The sequence below is a fragment of the Somniosus microcephalus genome, chromosome 1 (genome assembly GCF_052327205.1).
Source record: "Somniosus microcephalus isolate GS21.2 chromosome 1, FLI_Smic_1.0, whole genome shotgun sequence".
Taxonomy (NCBI): domain Eukaryota; kingdom Metazoa; phylum Chordata; class Chondrichthyes; order Squaliformes; family Somniosidae; genus Somniosus; species Somniosus microcephalus.
The window spans coordinates 2,681,517-2,702,863 of NC_140987.1; the positions used below are offsets into that span (position 1 = coordinate 2,681,517).

At 55.0% G+C, this 21,347-nt stretch overlaps 1 protein-coding gene across 1 annotated transcript in view; it reads right to left on the minus strand.

Moving 5' to 3' along the window:
* brix1 (biogenesis of ribosomes BRX1) overlaps window positions 1-21,347 on the minus strand; it is a 45,494-nt gene that overhangs the window by 2,832 nt on the left and 21,315 nt on the right. Inside the window, 7 exon segments of the mRNA XM_086002539.1 lie at window positions 1,274-1,700; window positions 2,458-2,496; window positions 2,498-2,518; window positions 2,622-2,697; window positions 5,662-5,715; window positions 14,497-14,567; window positions 20,521-20,564. Coding sequence (XP_085858665.1) covers window positions 1,274-1,700; window positions 2,458-2,496; window positions 2,498-2,518; window positions 2,622-2,697; window positions 5,662-5,715; window positions 14,497-14,567; window positions 20,521-20,564 — 732 coding nt within the window.

The following is a 21,347-nucleotide window of genomic DNA, read 5'->3' on the forward strand; positions in this document are numbered from 1 at the left end:
CGGGGGGGGGAGAGAGAGGGGGGTGGGGGACGGGGGGGGGGGGGATGAGAGGGGGGGGGACGGGGGGAGAGAGAGGGGGGGACGGGGGGAGAGAGAGGGGGGGGATGGGGGGGAGAGAGGGTGGGGACGGGGGGGGAGAGAGAGGGGGGTGGGGGACGGGGGGGAGAGAGAGGGGGGTGGGGGACGGGGGGGGAGAGAGAGGGGGGTGGGGGACGGGGGGAGAGGGGGGGACGGGGGGAGAGAGAGGGGGTGGGGGACGGGGGGAGAGAGAGGGGGGGGGACGAGAGAGGGGGGGACGGGGGGGGGGGGGGGGAGGAAGGGGGGTGAGGGACGGGGGGGAGAGGACTCAGTGAAGTAACTACTAACAATAACCAGCCCCAGGACAGTGACAGGGTAACACAAAGAATTCGACCCAACACAATCGTCGCTAAGCAAAAGGAAAAATATCTGACATATTGGGCGAGAAACAACAAAAACCCAAAGCAAACTCAATTGCTACTTGGCCCTAAACAGACAATACAACATAGCTGATTACCTGACCATGGTAAAGGATAACAAACTGAGAAGAACCTTGACAAGGTACAGACTTAGCGAACATAGCCTAGCGATCGAAAAAGGCAGACACAGGCAGACCAGGCTACCAAGAGAAGACAGGATATGCTCTCACTGCAGTCAGGAGTAGTTGAGACAGAGATGCACTTCCTCACAGCCTGCGGAAAATATCAGGGCATCAGGGAGAATTTCTACCAAAAATTCTCACAAATATGCCCTGATTTCAGAAATCTGAATGACAACCAAAAACTCCCATTCCTACTGGGAGAGGAGAGAAGCTGTGTAACACTGGCGGCACACTATGTTACAGCTTGCCATGAACAGAGGGACAACCAGTAAACTAAGAAAAGAATATATATAAACAATGCGAATGTATATTTATACACTCAGGGATATACCTGTTTATACACTGTATGAATAGAACTGCGTTTATGTGCTAAACCATAAATGTATTTTGATGCTTTGGCAACATAAGATGTAACTTATCATGCCAATAAAGCGATTTAAATTGTGAAATTGTGATTGGCCCAGTGGAAGGAACCACGGTTGAGTCTGGTACAGTCAGACATGGCTCGGGGTGCCTTGCTTCCCCCTATATGAGCATAAAGCTGCGTTTGGAGAGTTCCAACCCTGAGTGGAGCAGATGATCAATCACTGATGGCCCTCACAGGGTGCCGGGACATCACCAGTCCGATTGAGAAACGGTGACGTCTCATTCAAGGGCTCACCGTCCCTCCAACGGTCCCAGTGAGACAGCAGTGCCTTATTAGGCAGCTGGAAGGTGCGATCCCCTGCTCCTCCCATCCCAAGGCCTGCCGGCAGGGAATCCGAGTCCAGGCCTCTATGACGGGATCTTCCAGCCTCCCCTCGGAGAGGATCCCAGAGCGACTCGCCCAGAGCCCCTCCACCTGGGGTGGGGGGGACACAACCCTCAGCCCATTCAAACTGAAGCTGAATACCTCAGCGAGGTGACGGCTCCTCCGCAAGCTGCCGGCCCCCTCACACCAGCAGTGATGTGGGACTTCAACAAGCAGCTTCAAACTGACCTGATAATTCCTGAACCAGATCCTGTCGTCAGTGATGGTGAACGTGAAGATGTGATCGACAAACGGCTGGCTCTTTGGGTGGTAGTGAGGTGTTGAAAATATCTGGAAGAGAAAGGCGCGTTACCCAACCAGACCGCACAGATACACAGCGACAAGCGATCCTCCTGGCTTCATACCCAAACTCTGCCGCTCCTACACTGTGCAGCTCGCCATGGCTTCCTCGGCAGCACCTCCCAAACCCGCGACCTCGACCACATGGGAACACCATCACCTCCAAGTCACAAACCATCCTGACTTGGAAATATATCGCCGTTCCTTCATCGTCGCTGGGTTAAAATCCTGGAACTCCCTCCCTAACAGCACTGTGGGAGCACCTTCACCACACGGACTGCAGCGGCTCAAGGCGGCGGCTCACCACCACCTTCGGGGGGGGGGGGGTGCATTTGGGGATGGGCGATAACAGCGCACACCAATGATAGATCGACGTGTGACTGTAAAAGGTTGACCGCAGCTCTCAGAGGGTGCAGATGGCATCGCCAGTTATGTAACAGGGCATCCACTTCTGTTAAAGGACTGGTGGTTCGAAGATTCAGCTCAGGTAGGGGGCAGGCTTGTATCAGGCATTGGGGGCTCCACGTCCCTTAAGCCACCAAACCATCTGCCTACCCAGAGTCACTGGGCTATTCCAGTCCCAGTCGAGCATGTGTGACAGGAGCCGAGATCGCAGCAACAACCACCGACTGGAGCAAGTGCACATTTGGAACGTTGTGTAGTCGGAGTGAACGTATGCTAGGGCGAATCTACAAGCCCGATTCCCTCACCGTGCTCGAGATCAGAGACAGATCAAACACCAACTCACCTGGATAAAGAGTTCCTTCAGGAGGCTGTAATGAGGCCTTCCTTCCCCCTTTATCAAATGTCTATTGGGGGAAGAGAGAGAGAAAACAACTGTCAGACTTGCAGCTTCCAGCATAAGTACGGCAAAGAGTAAGAAAGGGAAGTGACAGGGAGCAGCTTCCTCACCGGGTCAAAGGACAGGAGCGGCCTCGATCCTTTCAGGCAGTTTCCAGTCATCTTCATCTCAGCCAGGGTGTGTGAACTGCAACATAAACCGAGAGTCAGAGAGAAAAAGGCGGAGCGGGGAAGAAGGGAGCGAGAGGGGGACGTAGAGGGCGTGCAAGCGAGGGGGGGCGGACAGATACCCGGCACCGCGCCCCCCCCACCCGATACCCGGCACCGCGTCCCCCCCCGGTATCCCCGGCACCGTGACCCCCCCGGTACCGTGACCCCCCCCCGGTACCCGGCACCGTGACCCCCCCCCGACACCCGGCACCGTGTCCCCCCGGCACCGTGACCCCCCCCCCCCCGGTACCCGGGGCACCTGTGACCCCCCCCCCCCCGACACCCGGCACCGTGGACCCCCCCGGTACCCGGCACCGTGACCCCCCCGGTACCGTGACCCCCCCGACACCCGGCACCGTGTCCCCCCGACACCCGGCACCCTGTCCCCCCGTCACCCCCGATACCGGCACCCTGTCCCCCCCGATACCCGGCACCCTGTCCCCCCCGATACCCGGCACCCTGTCCCCCCGATACCCGGCACCCTGTCCCCCCCGACACCTGGCACCCTGTCCCCCCCGATACCCGGCACCCTGTCCCCCGATACCCGGCACCCTGTCCCCCCGATACCCCGGCACCCTGTCCCCCCGATACCCCGGCACCCTGTCCCCCCCGACACCCCGGCACCCTGTCCCCCCCGATACCCGGCACCCTGTCCCCCCCGATACCCGGCACCCTGTCCCCCCCGACACCCTGTCCCCCCTGATACCCCGGCACCTTGTCCCCCCCGATACCCGGCACCCTGTCCCCCCCGATACCCGGCACCCTGTCCCCCCTGATACCTGGTACCGTGTCCCCCCCGATACCCGGCACCCTGTCCCCCCTGATACCCGGTACCGTGTCCCCCCCGATACCCGGCACCCTGTCCCCCCCGATACCCGCACCCTGTCCCCCCCGATACCCGGCACCCTGTCCCCCCCGACACCCGGCACCCTGTCCCCCCCGATACCCGGGTACCGTGTTCCCCCCCCGATACCCGGCACCCTGTCCCCCCCGATACCCGGTAACAGTGTCCCCCCGATACCCGGCACCCCTGTCCCCCCTGATACCCGGGTACCGTGTCCCCCCCGATACCCGGCGCCCTGTCCCCCCCTGATACCCGGTACCGTGTCCCCCCCGATACCCGGCACCCTGTCCCCCCCGATACCCGGTACCCCTGTCCCCCCCGATACCGGGCACCCTGTCCCCCCTGATACCCGGTACCGTGTCCCCCCCGATACCCTGTACCGTGTCCCCCCCGATACCCGGCACCCTGTCCCCCGATACCCGGTACCGTGTCCCCCCCGATACCCGGTAACGTGTCCCCCCCGATACCCGGCACCCTGTCCCCCCCGATACCCGGCACCCTGTCCCCCCCGATACCCGGCACCCTGTCCCCCCTGATACCCGGTACCGTGTCCCCCCCGATACCCGGCACCCTGTCCCCCCCGATACCCGGTACCCTGTCCCCCCCGATACCCGGCACCCTGTCCCCCCCGATACCGGCACCGTGTCCCCCCCGATACCCGGCACCCTGTCCCCCCTGATACCCGGCACCCTGTCCCCCCCGATACCCGGCACCCTGTCCCCCCGATACCCGGCACACAGACCAGGAAAAGACCCAGGCCCGACCCCCACCTGTGCTGAGCTACTGAATCCCAACAGGCGGGAGTTACATTGAGGCCCCGCTCAGCTCAAGGTGGCTCCTCTGTCAACAGGCCGTAGTAACAAGATGAAACAGCACAGACGGTCATTGGGCTATCATGCCTGTGATCGAGCCCCCCTCCCCGGCTCGTTCCCCAAAGCCCTGCAAATTTCTCCTTTCCAAGTATTTATCCAATTCCCTTTTGAAAGTTATTATTGAATCTGCTTCAGGCAGCACATTTCAGATCATAACTCGCTACGTAAATAAACCATCCGCACCTCCCCGCCTCTGGATTTTTTGCCAATTATTTTAAACCTGTGTCCTCTGGATACCGACATATTTACAAGACATCAGTCACCCTGAACAGACTCCTCTATACTCGACAGACTATCAGGAACCTCCCTCCCACTGAAGCCACAACGCCCGATTTTCCCACTGATCTCAATCATGTCAAACTGCAGGAGCTGCCTGGACCTCAAAACACACAATGTGAAGAGCGAAAGATCGATCTGAAAATGTGTAACCACCAACACTTCATCCCTCGGTCACACTCTCTGCGATCAATCCATTTCCAATACTCTCCACTTGCCTGGATGAGTGCAGCTCCAACAACACTCAAGAAGCTCGACACCATCCAGGACAAAGCAGCCCGCTTGATTGGCACCCCATCCACCACCTTAAACATTCACTCCCCTCCACCACCGGCGTACCGTGGCTGCAGTGTGTACCATCTACAAGATGCACTGCAGCAACTCGCCAAGGCTTCTTCGGCAGCACCTCCCAAACCCGCGACCTCTTCCACCTAGAAGGACAAGGGCAGCAGGCACATGGGAACAACACCACCTCCAAGTTCCCCTCCAAATCACACACCATCCTGACTTGGAAGTATATCGCCGGTCCTTCATCGTCGCTGGGTCAAAATCCTGGAACTCCCTCCCTTATAGCACTGCGGGAGTACCTTCACCACACAGACTGCAGTGGTTCAAGGCAGCGGCTCACCAGCACCTTCTCAAGGGCAACTAGGGATGAGCAATAAATGCCGGCCTTGCCAGCAACGCCCACATCCCAGGGATGAATTATAAAAAGGAGTTTGGGTCGCGGGACTGCTGCCTCCTGGGGTCCCGAGGTACAAAAGTGAAGCGTGTGGGGCCAGAGATAGTTTACTGAGGGTGTCTGGGACAAAGCCAGTGTTAGACACAGCCTGGAATATACTCAGCGACTCCGGGGTTTCAGATTGCAGCCCGAGACCCCCCACCCCGCCACGGCAGCAAAATACTCACTCACCATTAAACTGCCTGCCCGCAGGGGGCAACAGGAGACTTACCGTTCTGTATTAAAAACTTGGCAGATGGCCCATGAGGTACATTCGAGATCCTGAAACACACAGAGCAAACCATTCACGTCATGCAGAAGCCGCTGCTTCATTCATAGATTAAAAACCCTCGCTGAATGGGACAGCCCAGCAACTGGTCAGGTCCAGGCTCGCGAGAACACGGTTATATCAGCAGCTCCCCTGCACCCTGTCCCCTCCGCACCCAAAGACCCCGAGAAACTCTCCAGTTAAAGTGCAGGGTAACAGGTACTGACCGATAGGGTGGGTTAGCCCGCCCCCCCCGATACCCGGCACCGCCCCCCCCCCCCCCCCCCCGATACCCGGCACCGCCCCCCCCCCACCCCCCCGATACCCGGCCTCAGCCTTTAGCGTGTAAAGTTAAGGCACATGGGATTGGGGGCAAGGTATTGACTTGGATAGAGAACTGGTTGGTAGACAGAAAGCAAAGAGTTGGAATAAATGATACCCGGCACCGCCCCCCCCCCCCCCGATACCCGGCACCGTCCGTCCCCCCCGATACCCGGCACCGCCCGCCCCCCCCCCGATACCCGGCACCGCCCCCCCCCCCCCGATACCCGGCACCGCCCCCCCCCCCCGATACCCGGCACCGCCCCCCCCCCGATACCCAGCACCGCCCCCCCCCCCCGATACCCGGCACCGCCCCCCCCCCCGATACCCGGCACCGCCCCCCCCCCCGATACCCGGCACCGTCCCCCCGATACCCGGCATCAGACACAGACCATAAGAATTCGGAGCAGGAGTTGGCCATATGGCCCCTCGCCATTCAATTAGAGCATTGGCTGATCTTCGGCCACAACCCAACTTTCCTGCCCGATCCCGATACCCCTTGATTCCATTCGAGTCCAAACATCTACCTACCTCAGCCTTGAATATACTCAACGACTCAGCATCCACAGCCCGCTGGGGCAGAGAATTCCACAGGTTCACCACCCTCTGAGTGAAGACATTTCTCCTCATCTCATCCTAAATGTCCCACCCCATATCCTGAGACTGTGACCCCTCGTTCTAGACCCCCCAGCCAGGGGAAACATCCTCCCTGCATCCAGTCTGTCTAGCCCTGTCAGAATTTTATATGTTTCAATGAGATCCCCCCTCATTCTTCTAAACTCTAGTGAATACAGGCCTAGTCGACCCAATCTCTCCTCATACGACAGTCCTGCCATCCCAGGAATCAGTCTGGTGAACCTTCGCTGCACTCCCTCTATGGCAAGTATATTCTTTCTTAGCTAAGGAGACCAAAACTGCACACAGTACTCCAGGTGTGGTCTCACCAAGGCCCTGTATAACTGTAGTAAGACATCCTTGCTCCTGTACTCAATCCTCTTGCAATGAAGGCCAACATACCATTTGTCTTCCTAACTGCTTGCTGCACCTGCATGTTTGCTTTCAGTGACTGGTGTACAAGGACACCCAGGTCCCTTTGTACATCAGCATTTCCCAATCTATCACCATTTAAATAATACTCTGCCTTTCTGTTTTCCCTACCGAACTGGATAACTTCACATTTATCTACGTTATACTGTATCTGCCATGTATTTGCCCACTCATTCAACTTGTCTAAATCGCCTTGAAGCCTCTTTGCATCCTCCTCACAACTCACAATCCCACCTAGTCTTGTGTCGTCAGCAAACTTGGAAATATTACATTTGGTTCCCTCATCCAAATCATTGATATATATTGTGAATAGCTGGGGCCCAAACACTGATCCCTGCGGTACCCCACTGGTCACCGCCTGCCACCCAGAAAAAGACCCATTTATTCCTACTCTCTGTTTCCTGTCTGTTGACCAATTTTCAATCCATGCCAGTATATTACCCCCAATCCCATGTGCTTTAATTTTGCACACTAACCTCTTATGCGAGACTTTATCAAAGGCCTTCGGAAAATCCAAATACACCGCATCCACTGGTTCTCCCTTATCTATTCTACCAGTTACATCCTCAAAAAATTCCAGTAGGTTTGTCAAACACGGTTTCTCTTTCATAAATCCATGTTGACTTTGTCTAATCCCGTTGATATTTTCTAAGTGTCCTGTTATCACATCCTTTATAATAGACTTTAGCAGTTTCCCTACTACTGATGTTAGGCTAACCGGTCTGTAGTTCCCTGTTTTCTCTCTCCCTCCTTTTTTAAATAGCGGGGTTACATTGGCCACCCTCCAATCTGCAGGAACTGTTCCATAATCTATAGAATTTTGGAAGATGACAACCAATGCATCCACTATTTCCATGGCTACCTCTTTTAGTACTCTGGGATGTTGATTATCAGGCCCATGGGATTTATCAACTTTCAGTCCCATTAATTTCTCCAGCACTATTTTTTACTAATACTAATTTCCTTTAATTCCTCCTTCTCACTAGACCCTTGGTTCCCCAGCATTTCTGGGAAGTTATTTGTGTCCTCTTCTGTGAAGACAGAACCAAAGTATTTGTTTAATTACTCTGCTATTTCCTTGTTCCCCATTATAAATTCTCCTGTTTCTGACTGTAAGGGACCTAAAATTGTCTTCACTAATCTTTTTCTTTTTACATTAGAAGCTTTTACAATCCACTTTTATGTTTCTTGCAAGTTTACTCTCATACTCTATTTTTCCCCTCTTAATCAATCTCTTGGTCCTTTTTTGCTGAATTCTAAACTGCTCCCAATCCTCAGGCTTGCTACTTTTTCTGGCAACTTTATATGACTCCTCTTTGGATCTAATACTATCCTAAATTTCCTTTGTTTGTTAGCCATGGTTGGGCAGCTTTTCCTTGTGTGTTTTTGCGCCAGAAAGGAATGTATAACTGTTGCAATTCATGCATTCGTTCCTTAAATGTTAGCCATTGCCTATCCACCGTCATGCCTTTTAATGAAGCTCCCCAATCTATCATAGCCAACTCACTCCTCATACCTTCATAGTTTCCTTTGTTTAGATTTAGGACCCTAGTTTCGGATTGGACTTCTTCACTTTCCATTTAATGAAGAATTCTATCATGTTATGGTCACTCTTCCCTAAAGGACCCCGCACAACAAGATTATTAATTAATCCCTTCTCATTGCACAATGCCCAATCTAGGATAGCCTGTTCCCTAGTTGGCTCCTCAACGTACTGGTCTAAAAAACCATCTCGTACACACTCCAGGAATTCATCCTCCACAGTATTATTGCTAATTTGGTTTGACCAGTCTATATGTAGATTAAAGTCTCCCATGATTACTGCAGTACCCTTGTTACATGCATCTCTAATTTCCTGTTTGATGCCATCCCCTACATTACCACTACTGTTTGGAGACCTATGGACAACTCCCACCAATGTTTTCTGCCCCTTGGTGCTTCTTAGCTCCACCCAGACTGATTCTACATCTTGATTTTCTGAGCCAATATCCTTTCTCACTATTGCTCTGATTTCATCCTTTACTAACAACGCCACCCCACCTCCTTTTCCTTTTTGCCTGCCCTTCCTAAATATCGAATATCCTTGGATATTCAGCTCCCAGCCTTGGTCACCCTGCAGCCATGTCTCCGTAATCGCAATTATATCGTATCCGTTCACATCTATTTGCGCTGTTAATTCGTCTACCTTATTACGAATGCTTCGTGCATTCAGATACATTGCCTTTAGATTTGTCTTTTTAACATTTTTAGACATCTTAGCATTTTTTTGTACTACGGCCCTATTTGTCTTATTACCATTTTTTCTTACCCGGACCCTATTTGTTGGTGCACTCCTTTGTGTGTACGCTCTGTCCCTTCCTGACACAATCTGGTTATCCTTACCCCAATCACTTTCCTGCACTGCTTCCTTGTCTTTTCTCTTTAGTATTCTAGATTTCTCTCCACCGGGACCCTCCCCCCCACTCCTTATTTAGTTTAAAGCCCTATCTACCTCCCTAGTTATTCGATTCGCTAGAACTCTGGTCCCAGCATGGTTCAGGTGTAGTCCGTCCCAACGGAACAGCGCTCTCTTTCCCCAGTACTGGTGCCAGTGCCCCACGAATCGAAACCCACTGCTCCCACACCAATCTTTGAACCACGCATTCATCTCCCTGATCCTATTGACCCTATGCCAATTTGCTCCTGGATCCAGTAATAATCCAGAGATTATGACCTTTGTGGTTCTGCTTTTTAATTTAGTCCCTAGCTGCTCAAACTCTCTCAGCAGAAACTCTTTCTTTGTCCTACCTGTGTTGTTGGTACCTACGTGGACCACAACAACTGGATCCTCCCTCTCCAAGTTCTTCTCCAGCCCAGAGGAGATGTCCTTTACCCTGGCACCGGGTAGGCAACACAGCCTTTGGGACTCGCGCTCCTGGCTGCAGAGAACAGTGTCTATCCCCCCTAACTATACTGTCACCTACTACAACCACCTTCCTTTTTACTCCCCCCACTTGAACAGCTTCCTGTACCACGGTGCCGCGGTCAGTATGCTTGTCCTCCCCGCAGTCCCCACACTTGTCCACAAGGGTTGCAAGAACCTCGAATCTATTGGACAAGTGCAGGGACTGAGGCTCCTACAATACTACCTCCTGGATCCCCGTATCTGCCTCACTCGCAGTCACACCCTCCTGTCCCTGACCACGTGTCAATTCTAAAGTATTTAATCTAAGGGGTGTGGCTGCCCCCTGGAGCAAAAGGTCCAGGTAACTTTCTCCCTCCCTGATGTCTCGCAATGTCTGCAGCTCGGACTCCAGCTCCTCAACTCGGAGCCGAAGTTCCTCGAGCCGCAGACACTTACCGCAGATGTAGTCGCCCTGGACAAAAATGTCCACAAGCTCCCACATATTGCAGCAGCAACACATCTCCTGTTCTCCCATTTTTTTATTTAACCTTCGTTGCACTGGCTCTATGGCAAGTATATCCTTCCTCAGATAAGGAGACCAAAACTGTCCACAGTACTCCTGGTGTGGTCTCACCAAAGCCCTGAACAATTGCAGTAACACTTCTTTACTCTCATACTCCAATCCCTTTGCAATAAAGGCTCACAATACCATTTGCTTTCCTAATTGCTTGCCGTACCTGCATGTTAACTTTCAGACATTCATGTACAAGAACACCCAGGTCCCTCTGAATCACGGTGTGGAGATGCCGGAGTTGGACTGGGGTGGACAAATGTAAGGAGTCACACAACACCAGGTTATAGTCCAACTGCTTTACCTGACGAAGGAGCAGCGCTCCGAAAGCTTGTGACTTCAAATAAAGCTGTTGGACTATAACCTGGTGTTGTGTGACTTCTTACCTCTGAATCACAACATAGAATCAGAGTCATAACGGTACAGAAGGAGGCCATTCGGCCCATCAAGTCCGTGCCAGCTCTCTGTGGAGCAATCCAGTCAGTCCCACTCCCCCGCTCTATCCCCGTAGCCCTGCAAGTTTATTTCCCTCAAGTGCCTATCCAGTCTCCCCTTGAAAACATTGAGTGTCTCCGCTTCCACCACTTCTGTCGGCAGCGAGTTCCAGGTCCTCACCATTCGCTGTGTAAAAAAGTTTTTCCTCACATCCCCCCCTGTATCTCTTGCCCAAAACCTTAAATCTGTGTCCCCTAGTCCTTGTACCATCAACTAGTGGGAACAGCCTTTCCCCGTCTAGCCTATCCAAACCCGTCATAATCTTGTACACCTCGATCAAATCACCCCTCAACCTCCTTTACATAGAAGATAGAAAACATAGAAGATAGGAGCAGGAGTAGGCCATTCGGCCCTTCGAGCCTGCTCCGCCATTCAATGAGATCATGGCTGATCATCCAAATTCAGTACCCTGTCCCTGCCTTCTCCCCATATCCCTTGATCCCTTTAGCCTTGAGAAATATATCCAACTCTTTCTTGAATATATTTAATGAACTGGCCTCCACCGCCCTCTGTGGCAGAGAATTCCACAGGTTCACCACTCTCTGGGTGAAGAAATTCCTCCTCATTTCAGTCCTAAATGGCTTACCCCTTATCTTTAGACTATGACCCCTGGTTCTGGACTCCCCGGCCATCAGAAACATCCTTCCTGCATCTAGTCTGTCCAGGCCTGACAGAATTTTATAGGTTTCGATGAGATCCCCTCTCAATCTTCTAAACTCCAGTGAGTATAAGCCCAATCGACACAATCTCTCCTCATACGTCATTCCTGCCATCCCAGGTATCAGCCTGGTGAATCTTCGCTGCACTCCTTCCATGGCAAGAACGTCCTTCCTCAGGTAAGGCGACCAAAACTGCACACAATACTCAAGGTGTGGTCTCACCAAGGCCCTGTACAGCTGTAGCAAGACATCCTTGTTCCTGTACTCGAACCCTCTTGCTACAAAGGCCAACACACCATTTGCCTTCTTAACCACCTGCTGCACCTGCATGCTTACCTTCAGCGACTGGTGCACAAGAACACCCAGGTCTCTTTGCATTTCCCCTTCTCCCAATCTATTGCCATTCAAATAATAATCTGCCTTCCTGTTTTTGCCACCAAAGTGGATAACCTCACATTTATCCACATTATAGTGCATATGCCATGTTTCTGCCCAATCACCCAACCTGTCCAAATCGTACTGGAGTTTCATGACATCCTCCTCACAGCATACCCTCCCACCCAGCTTTGTGTCGTCTGCAAATTTGGATATTACATCCAATTCCCTCGTCCAGATCATTAATATATATTGTGAACAGCTGGGGTCCTAGGACCGATCCTTGCGGTACCCCACTAGTCACTGCCTGCCACTCGGATAACGATCTGTTTATTCCAACTCTTTGCTTTCTGTCCGCCAACCAGTTCTCTATCCAAGTCAATACCTTGCCCCCAATCCCATGTGCCTTAATTTTGCACGCTAATCTCTTATGCGGGACCTTATCGAAAGCCTTCTGAAAGTCCAAATACACCACATCCGCTGGTTCTCCCTTATCTATTTTACCAGTTACATCCTCAAAAAATTCCAGTAGATTAGTCAAGCATGATTTACCTTTTGTAAATCCATGTTGACTTTGACCGATCCAGTCACTGCTTTCCAAGTGCTCTGCTATTACATCTTTTATAATGGACTCTAGCATTTTCCCCACTACCGATGTCAAGCTTACCAGTCTATAATTCCCCACCTTTTCTCTGCCACCTTTTTTGAATAGTGGAGTAACATTAGCTACCCGCCAATCCATGGGCACTGTTCCAGAGTCTATCGAGTTCTGGAAGATGACCAGCAATGCATCTACTATTTCTAGGGCCACTTCCTTAAGTACCCTGGGATGTAGATTATCAGGCCCTGGGGATTTATCGGCCTTCAGTCCCATCAATTTTCCTAACACCATTTCTCTACAAATACTGATTTCTTTCAGTTCCAATGGAAACAAATCCAGCTTCTCCAATCTGTCCTTGTAGCTAAGATCCCCCATTCCCGGAACCATTCTGGTAAATCTCCTCTGCACCTTCTCAAGGGCCTTCACATCCTTCCTAAAGTGTGGTGACCAGAACTGGACGCAATACTCCAGTTGTGGCCTAACCAGCGCTTTATAAAGGTTCAGCATAACTTCTTTACTTTTGTACTCAATACCTCTATTTATGAAGCCCAAGATCCCATATGCTTTGTTAACCACTCTCTCAATATGTCCTGCCACCTTCAGGGACCTATGCACATTAACTCCAGGTCCCTCTGTCCCTGCACACTCTTTAAAACTGTGCCATTAAGTGTATATTGCCTCTCCCTGTTCCTTCTGCCAAAATGCATCACCTCACACTTCTCTGTATTAAATTCCATCTGCCACTTGTCTGCCCATTCTGCTAGCCTTTCTATGTCCTGTTGCAGTCGATTGGTATCATCCTCACTGTTTGCCACACCCCCAAGTTTGGTGTCATCAGCAAATTTAGAAATTCTACTCTGTACTCCAATATCCAGGTCATTTATATATTAAAAAACAGTGGCCCCAGCACTGACCCTTGGGGAACACCACTATCTACCATCCTCCAGTCTGAAAAACAGCCATTTACCACAACTCCCTGTTTTCTGTCCTTAAGCCAATTCCTTATCCAAGCTGCCACTGACCCACCTATTCCATGAGCCTCAATTTTGTTAACCGGCCTTCTATGTGGTACTTTGTCAAACGCCTTTCAAAAATTCATGTGGACAACATCCACTGCATTCCCTTCATCAATCCTCCCTGTTACTTCATCAAAAAATTCAATTAGATTAGTCAAACACAATCTTCCTTTTACAAACCCGTGTTGGCTCTCCTTAATGAGCTTAAATCTCTCCAAATGCCCGTTAATTTTTTTCCTTGATTATTGTTTCTAAAACTTTACCCACCACTGATGTTAAACTGACCGGCCTGTAGTTACTAGGATTGTCCTTGCACCCTTTCTTCAACAATGGCGTCACATTTGCTGCTTTCCAATCCTCAGGCACCTCCCCCACATCTAGGGAAGATTGGAAAATTATGACAAGCCCTTCCACCATCTCCTCCCCCAATTCCCTTAGCAACCTGGGATGCAAGCCATCTGGACCAGGCGACTTGTCCAGTCTAAGCATACCCAGCCTTTCTAGTACATCCTGTCCATTAATTTTCACCCCTTCCAATGCTTCTACCTTTTCCACTTCTACCGATATTTTGTCAGCATCCACCTCCTTAGTAAACACATTTACTAGTCACTCACCTTTTAAAAAAATATTCTGCTTTACCATTCTTCCTACCAAAGTGTATAATTTTACACTTCCTCACATTATACTCCATCTGACACCACCTTGGCCAATCGCTTAACCTGTCTATATCCCTTTACAGCCTCTTTATGTTCTCTTCACAGCTCACTCAGCCACACGTATAGGACCGGAACCCCATCACACTAATAACACAGTGCTGGGCACTCACCACATGTACAGGTCCTGCTTCTTCTTGGCTTCGAAATAAACACATTTATTGCAGTTCTTCATTTCACAAATCTGTTGTAAGAGAATGAATATTACTGGTTACTGCTCACTGACCTATAGAACCGCAACGACCACGCAACCTAAAGCAGTCCTTTCTAAACATCTGCACAGCGACCAGACTCACGAGCACTGACCCAACTCACCGAGCCTGTGTGTATCGCTCAATGTGTTCACCCGTGAACACTCCACCCACCCCCAGGTATCACCCCGCCCCCCCCCCCGACTCCCCGTGAACACTCCACCCACCCCCAGGAATCATCCCCTCCCTCCCCGACTCTCCCCGTGTCCGTCCACCCACCCCCAGGAATCATCCCCTCCCTCCCCGTGTCCGTCCACCCACCCCCAGGAATCATCCCCTCCCTCCCCGACTCTCCCCGTGTCCGTCCACCCACCCCCAGGAATCATCCCCTCCCTCCCCGTGTCCGTCCACCCACCCCCAGGAATCATCCCCTCCCTCCCCGACTCTCCCCGTGTCCGTCCACCCACCCCCAGGAATCATCCCCTCCCTCCCCGTGTCCGTCCACCCACCCCCAGGAATCATCCCCTCCCTCCCCGACTCTCCCCGTGTCCGTCCACCCACCCCCAGGAATCATCCCCTCCCTCCCCGTGTCCGTCCACCCACCCCCAGGAATCATCCCCTCCCTCCCCGACTCTCCCCGTGTCCGTCCACCCACCCCCAGGAATCATCCCCTCCCTCCCCGTGTCCGTCCACCCACCCCCAGGTATCATCCCCTCCCTCCCCGTCCCTCCCCGTGTCCGTCCACCCACCCCCAGGTATCATCCCCTCCCTCCCCGTGTCCGTCCACCCACCCCCAGGTATCATCCCCTCCCTCCCAGTGTCCGTCCACCCACCCCCAGGTATCATCCCCTCCCTCCCCGTGTCCGTCCACCCACCCCCAGGTATCATCCCCTCCCTCCCCGACTCCCCGTCCCTCCCCCACTATCCGGTATCTCCCCGTGTTCGTCCAGCTCCCTCCCCGACTCCCCGTCCCTCCCCGTGTCCATCCACCCACCCCCAGGTATCATCCCCTCCCTCCCCGACTCCCCGTGTCCGTCCACCCACAGGTATCATCCCCTCCCTCCCCGACTCCCCGTCCCGTCTCCCCCCGACCCGTCTCCCCCCGACTCTCCCCGTCCCGTCTCCCCCCCGACTCTCCCCGTCCCGTCTCCCCCCGACTCTCCCCGTCCCGTCTCCCCCCGACTCTCCCCGTCCCGTCTCCCCCCGTCCCGTCTCCCCCCGACTCTCCCCGTCCCGTCTCCCCCCGACTCTCCCCGTCCCGTCTCCCCCCGACTCTCCCCGTCCCGTCTCCCCCCGACTCTCCCCGTCCCGTCTCCCCCCCGGCTCTCCCCGTCCCGTCTCCCCCCCCGACTCTCCCCGTCCCGTCTCCCCGACTCGTCTCCCCCCGACTCTCCCCGTCCCGTCTCCCCCCCGACTCTCCCCTTCCCGTCTCCCCCCCGACTCTCCCCGTCCCGTCTCCCCCCGACCCGTCTCCCCCCGACTCTCCCCGTCCCGTCTCCCCCCCGACTCTCCCCGTCCCGTCTCCCCCCGACCCGTCTCCCCCCGACTCTCCCCGTCCCGTCTCCCCCCGACTCTCCCCGTCCCGTCTCCCCGACTCGTCTCCCCGCCGACTCTCCCCGTCCCGTCTCCCCGTCCCGTCTCCCCGTCCCGTCTCCCCGACTCGTCTCCCCCCCGACTCTCCCCGTCCCGTCTCCCCCCGACTCTCCCCGTCCTGTCTCTCCCCGAATCTCCCCCCCCGACTCTCTTCCCCCCGACTCCGTCCCCCCCCCCCCGACTCTCTTCCCAATTCACAATTCACAATTCAAATCGCTTTATTGGCATGATAAGTTACATCTTATGTTGCCAAAGCATCAAAATACATTTATGGTTTAGCACATAAATGCAGTTCTATTCATACAGTGTATAAACAGGTATATCCATGAGTGTAATAATATACATTCGCATTGTTTATATATATTCTTTTCTTAGTTTACTGGTTGTCCCTCTGTTCATGGCAAGCTTTAACATAGTGTGCCGCCAGTGTTATACAGCTTCTCTCCTCTCCCAGTAGGAATGGGAGTTTTTGGTTGTCATTCAGATTTCTGAAATCAGGGCATATTTGTGAGAATTTTTGGTAGAAATTCTCCCTGATGCCCTGATATTTTCCACAAGCTGTGAGGAAGTGCATCTCTGTCTCCACCACTCCCTGACTGCAGTGAGAGCATATCCTGTCCTCTCTTGGCAGCCTGGTCTGCCTGTGTCTGCCTTTTTCGATCGCTAGGCTATGTTCGCTAAGTCTGTACCTTGTCAAGGTTCTTCTCAGTTTGTTATCCTTTACCATGGTCAGGTAATCAGCTATGTTGTATTGTCTGTTTAGGGCCAAGTAGCAATTGAGTTTGCTTTGGGTTTTTGTTGTTTCTGCCCAATATGTCAGATATTTTTCCTTTTGCTTAGCGACGATTGTGTTGGGTCGAATTCTTTGTGTTACCCTGTCACTGTCCTGGGGCTGGTTATTGTTAGTATTGTTAGTAGTTACTTCACTGAGTCCCAGGACTAGTTGACTGAGGGTATTCTTCTTTATGGTCAGCTCTTGGCATTTCAGGGCGTCGTAGTGATAGCATTGGGGATTGCTCATTTGTAGGTGATTCCAAAATTTGGTGGCTCTTTTTTGGATAGTGATTATTAATGGATATTGGCCTAGTTCCGCCCTGCATGCATTGTTTACTGTTTTCCTTTGAGTCCGGAGGATACTTTTACAGAATTCTGCATGTAGGATCTCAATTGGGTGTTTGTCCCATTTTGCAAATTCTTGTTGAGTTAGCGGTCCCCAGACCTCACTGCCATAGAGTGCAATTGGTTCAATTACTGATTTGAAAATTTTGAGCCAAATGCTAATTGGGATTTCTATTTGGATTGATTTTTTGATGGTATAGAAAGCCCTTCTTGCTTTCTCTTTCCCCCGCCCCCCCCCCGACTCTCTTCCCCGTCCCCCCGACTCTCTCCCCCGCACCCCCCCCGACTCTCTCCCCCGCCCCCCCGACTCTCTCCCCCCCGACTCTCTTCCCCGCCCCCCCCGACTCTCTCCCCCGCCCCCCGACTCTCTCCCCCGCCCCCCCCCGACTCTCCCGCCCCCCCCGACTCTCTCCCCCGCCCCCCCGACACTCTCCCCCGCCCCCCCCGACTCTCTCCCCCGCCCCCCGACTCTCTCCCCCGCCCCCCCCGACTCTCTCCCCCGCCCCCCCCGACTCTCTCCCCCCCCGACTCTCTTCCCCGCCCCCCCGACTCTCTCCCCCGCCCCCCCCCGACTCTCTCCCCCGCCCCCCCCGACTCTCTCCCCCGCCCCCCCCGACTCTCTCCCCGCCCCCCCGACTCTCCCCGTCCCGTCTCCCCGACTCGTCTCCCCCCCCCGACTCTCCCCGTCCCGTCTCCCCCCGTCCTGTCTCTCCCCGTCCCGTCTCCCCCGACCCCCCCCCCCGACTCTCTCCCCCCGACTCTCTCCCCCGACTCTCTCCCCCGCCCCCCCCGACTCTCTCCCCCGCCCCCCCGACTCTCCCCCCCCGACTCTCTCCCCCGCCCCCCCCCGACTCTCTCCCCCACCCCCCCCCGACTCTCTCCCCCGCCGACTCGACTCTCTCCCCCCCCGCCCCTACTCTCTCCCCCCCCCGACTCTCTCCCCCCCGCCCCTACTCTCTCCCCCCCCGCCCCTACTCTCTCCCCCCCCGCCCCGACTCTCCCCCCCGCCCCGACTCTCTCCCCCCCCCCGACTCTCTCCCCCCCCGCCCCGACTCTCTCCCCCCCGCCTCTCTCCCCCCCGCCCCGACTCTCTCCCCCCCCCGCCCCGACTCTCTCCCCCCCGCCCCTACTCTCCCCCCCCGCCCCGACTCTCCCCCCCCCCGCCCCGACTCTCCCCCCCCGCCCCGACTCTCTCCCCCCCGCCCCGACTCTCCCCCCCCTCGCCGACTCTCTCCCCCCCGCCCCGACTCTCTCCCCCCCGCCCCGACTCTCTCCCCCCCGCCCCTACTCTCTCCCCCCCGCCCCGACTCTCTCCCCCCCGCCCCGACTCTCTCCCCCCCGCCCCTACTCTCTCCCCCCCGCCCCTACTCTCTCCCCCCCCGCCCCGACTCTCTCCCCCCCGCCTCTCTCCCCCCCCGCCCCGACTCTCTCCCCCCCGCCCCGACTCTCTCCCCCCCGCCCCTACTCTCTCCCCCCCGCCCCTACTCTCTCCCCCCCCGCCCCGACTCTCCCCCCCCGCCCCGACTCTCTCCCCCCCGCCCCGACTCTCCCCCCCCCGCCCCGACTCTCTCCCCCCCCCGCCCCGACTCTCTCCCCCCCCGCCCCGACTCTCTCCCCCCCCGCCCCTACTCTCTCCCCCCCCGCCCCGACTCTCTCCCCCCCCGCCCCGACTCTCTCCCCCCCCGCCCCGACTCTCTCCCCCCCGCCCCTACTCTCTCCCCCCCGCCCCGACTCTCCCCCCCCGCCCCGACTCTCTCCCCCCCCGCCCCTACTCTCTCCCCCCCGCCCCGACTCTCTCCCCCCCGCCCCGACTCTCTCCCCCCCCGCCCCGACTCTCTCCCCCCCGCCCCGACTCTCCCCCCCCCGCCCCGACTCTCTCCCCCCCGCCTCTCTCCCCCCCCGCCCCGACTCTCTCCCCCCCGCCCCGACTCTCTCCCCCCCGCCCCTACTCTCTCCCCCCCCGCCCCGACTCTCTCCCCCCCGCCTCCCTCCCCCCCCGCCCCTACTCTCTCCCCCCCGCCCCGACTCTCCCCCGCCCCGACTCTCTCCCCCCCGCCCCGACTCTCCCCCCCCCGACTCTCCCCCCCCCCGACTCTCTCCCCCCCGCCCCTACTCTCTCCCCCCGCCCCGACTCTCTTCCCCCGCCCCGACTCTCTTCCCCCCCCCCCCCCCCCGCGACTCTCTTCCCCCCGATATACCTATCAATTCATTCCATGAAAAGCGACGAGTTAAGATAGTAACTATAGGTTTTTATTGGCTAAATAACAGAGCCCACCCTCGTGGGTGATCGGTTCCAGCAAGGAAGAATACTAGCCAAGCAATCACCTTTATACCTGGGCAAGCAGGCAGGGCCATGGGCGGAATCAGCTGAGGTATGCCTAGGTATAACAGCGTGCGAGGCAAGAGGTAACCTTGTGTAGCGATGACAACAGTGTAAACAATAACAGTGGTTTACCACACCAACCCCCCCCCCCCCCCCCCCGACTCTCTCCCAGCATCTGCAACATTTGACTCCTTGTGACCCCACCTCATTGTTCTTTGATGTAATGTTTTCCTGACTGACCTGTTTGGACACCATCCACACCTTTGATTGCTGTGATTATCTCTCTGCCGAGGTGTGATAAATGGCAGTTAGAAAGATTACCTGTAATCATCTGGCAGTATTCTCTGACTATATATGCTGTGTCTATATGCATCTCTCCACTTCACCTGACGAAGGAGCAGCGCTCCGAAAGCTTGTGATTTCAAATAAAACTGTTGGACTATAACCTGGTGTTGTGTGACTTCTTACTCTCCCACCTAGAAGGACAAGGGCAGCAGGCGCGTGGGAACACCACCACCTCCAAGTTCCCCTCCAAGTCACACACCATCCTGACTTGGAAGTATATCGCCGATCCTTCATCGTCGCTGGGTCAAAATCCTGGAACTCCCTCCCTAACAGCACTGTGGGAGCACCTTCACCACACGGACTGCAGCGGTTCAAGGTGGCGGCTCACCACCACCTTCTCGAGGGCAATTAGGGATGGGCAATAAATGCTGGCCTTGCCAGCGACTCCCACATCCCATAAACAAATTTAAAAAAAGACATTCTGTCTCCCGTGTCAAATCCCCGCATCTTTTGGATATACGACACTTGAAACGAGAATGAGAAATGTTGATTGACATTTAAATAAACCCCTCCCCCGCACTGAGACAGCCAATCCACAGACCGTACCCGGCATCACCCAGTCTTACCTCGTTAATTACAAACAGCTTGTCCTTCCGATCCATTTTGGTGTCTGGAATTAGAAGCAGGACCACTGATTAGTTCCAGGAAAGGCTCGGAGTGAGACAGGCCGCAGGTTGGCTCACCATCGGGAACCCACTACTGCAGTTTGCATGAATCACAGAGTTAGCAGCCAAACCGCACACCGGCTCCCAAGAACCCTGTAACACACAGAGCTCTGAGCGTATTAAAGGGGCAGGGTCACCAGCGGAGGTGTGCGGCAAAGCATCGAGTCCGAACAGGGAGGAGTTACACACGATGCTCAGTGTTCATCAGAGAAACCTCACTGAGGGGTGGCATGTTACACCCAACTCAAATCAGCACGTCAATTCAATACATCTGCCAAACACATTTTAAATAGATGCAGTGCTCCTTTAACAACAGAAGTTACACGTGGACACGATTTTCAGCAATCAGGAGAAGCAGATCAAAGGGAACACACTGAACCATTTACACCGAGTCCACAGCACAGAAACAGGCCACTCAGCCCAATGCCGGTGTTTACACTCCACACCAGCCTCCGCCCACCCTTCCTGCTCGAACCCCATCAACATATCCTGCGATTCCCTTCTCCCTCCTGCGCTTATCCAGCTTTCCCTTGAATGCATCTACACTATTCGCCTCAACTACTCCCTGTGGCAGCGAGTTCCACATTCTCACCACTTTTAAAGACCTCTAGCAGGTCACCCCTCAGTCCTCTCGTCACTGGAGAAAAGAGGCCCAGCCTGTTCAGACTTTCCCGATAGCTATCCATGAGGGAGAATGGAATAGAAGGATATGCTGATAGGGTGAGATG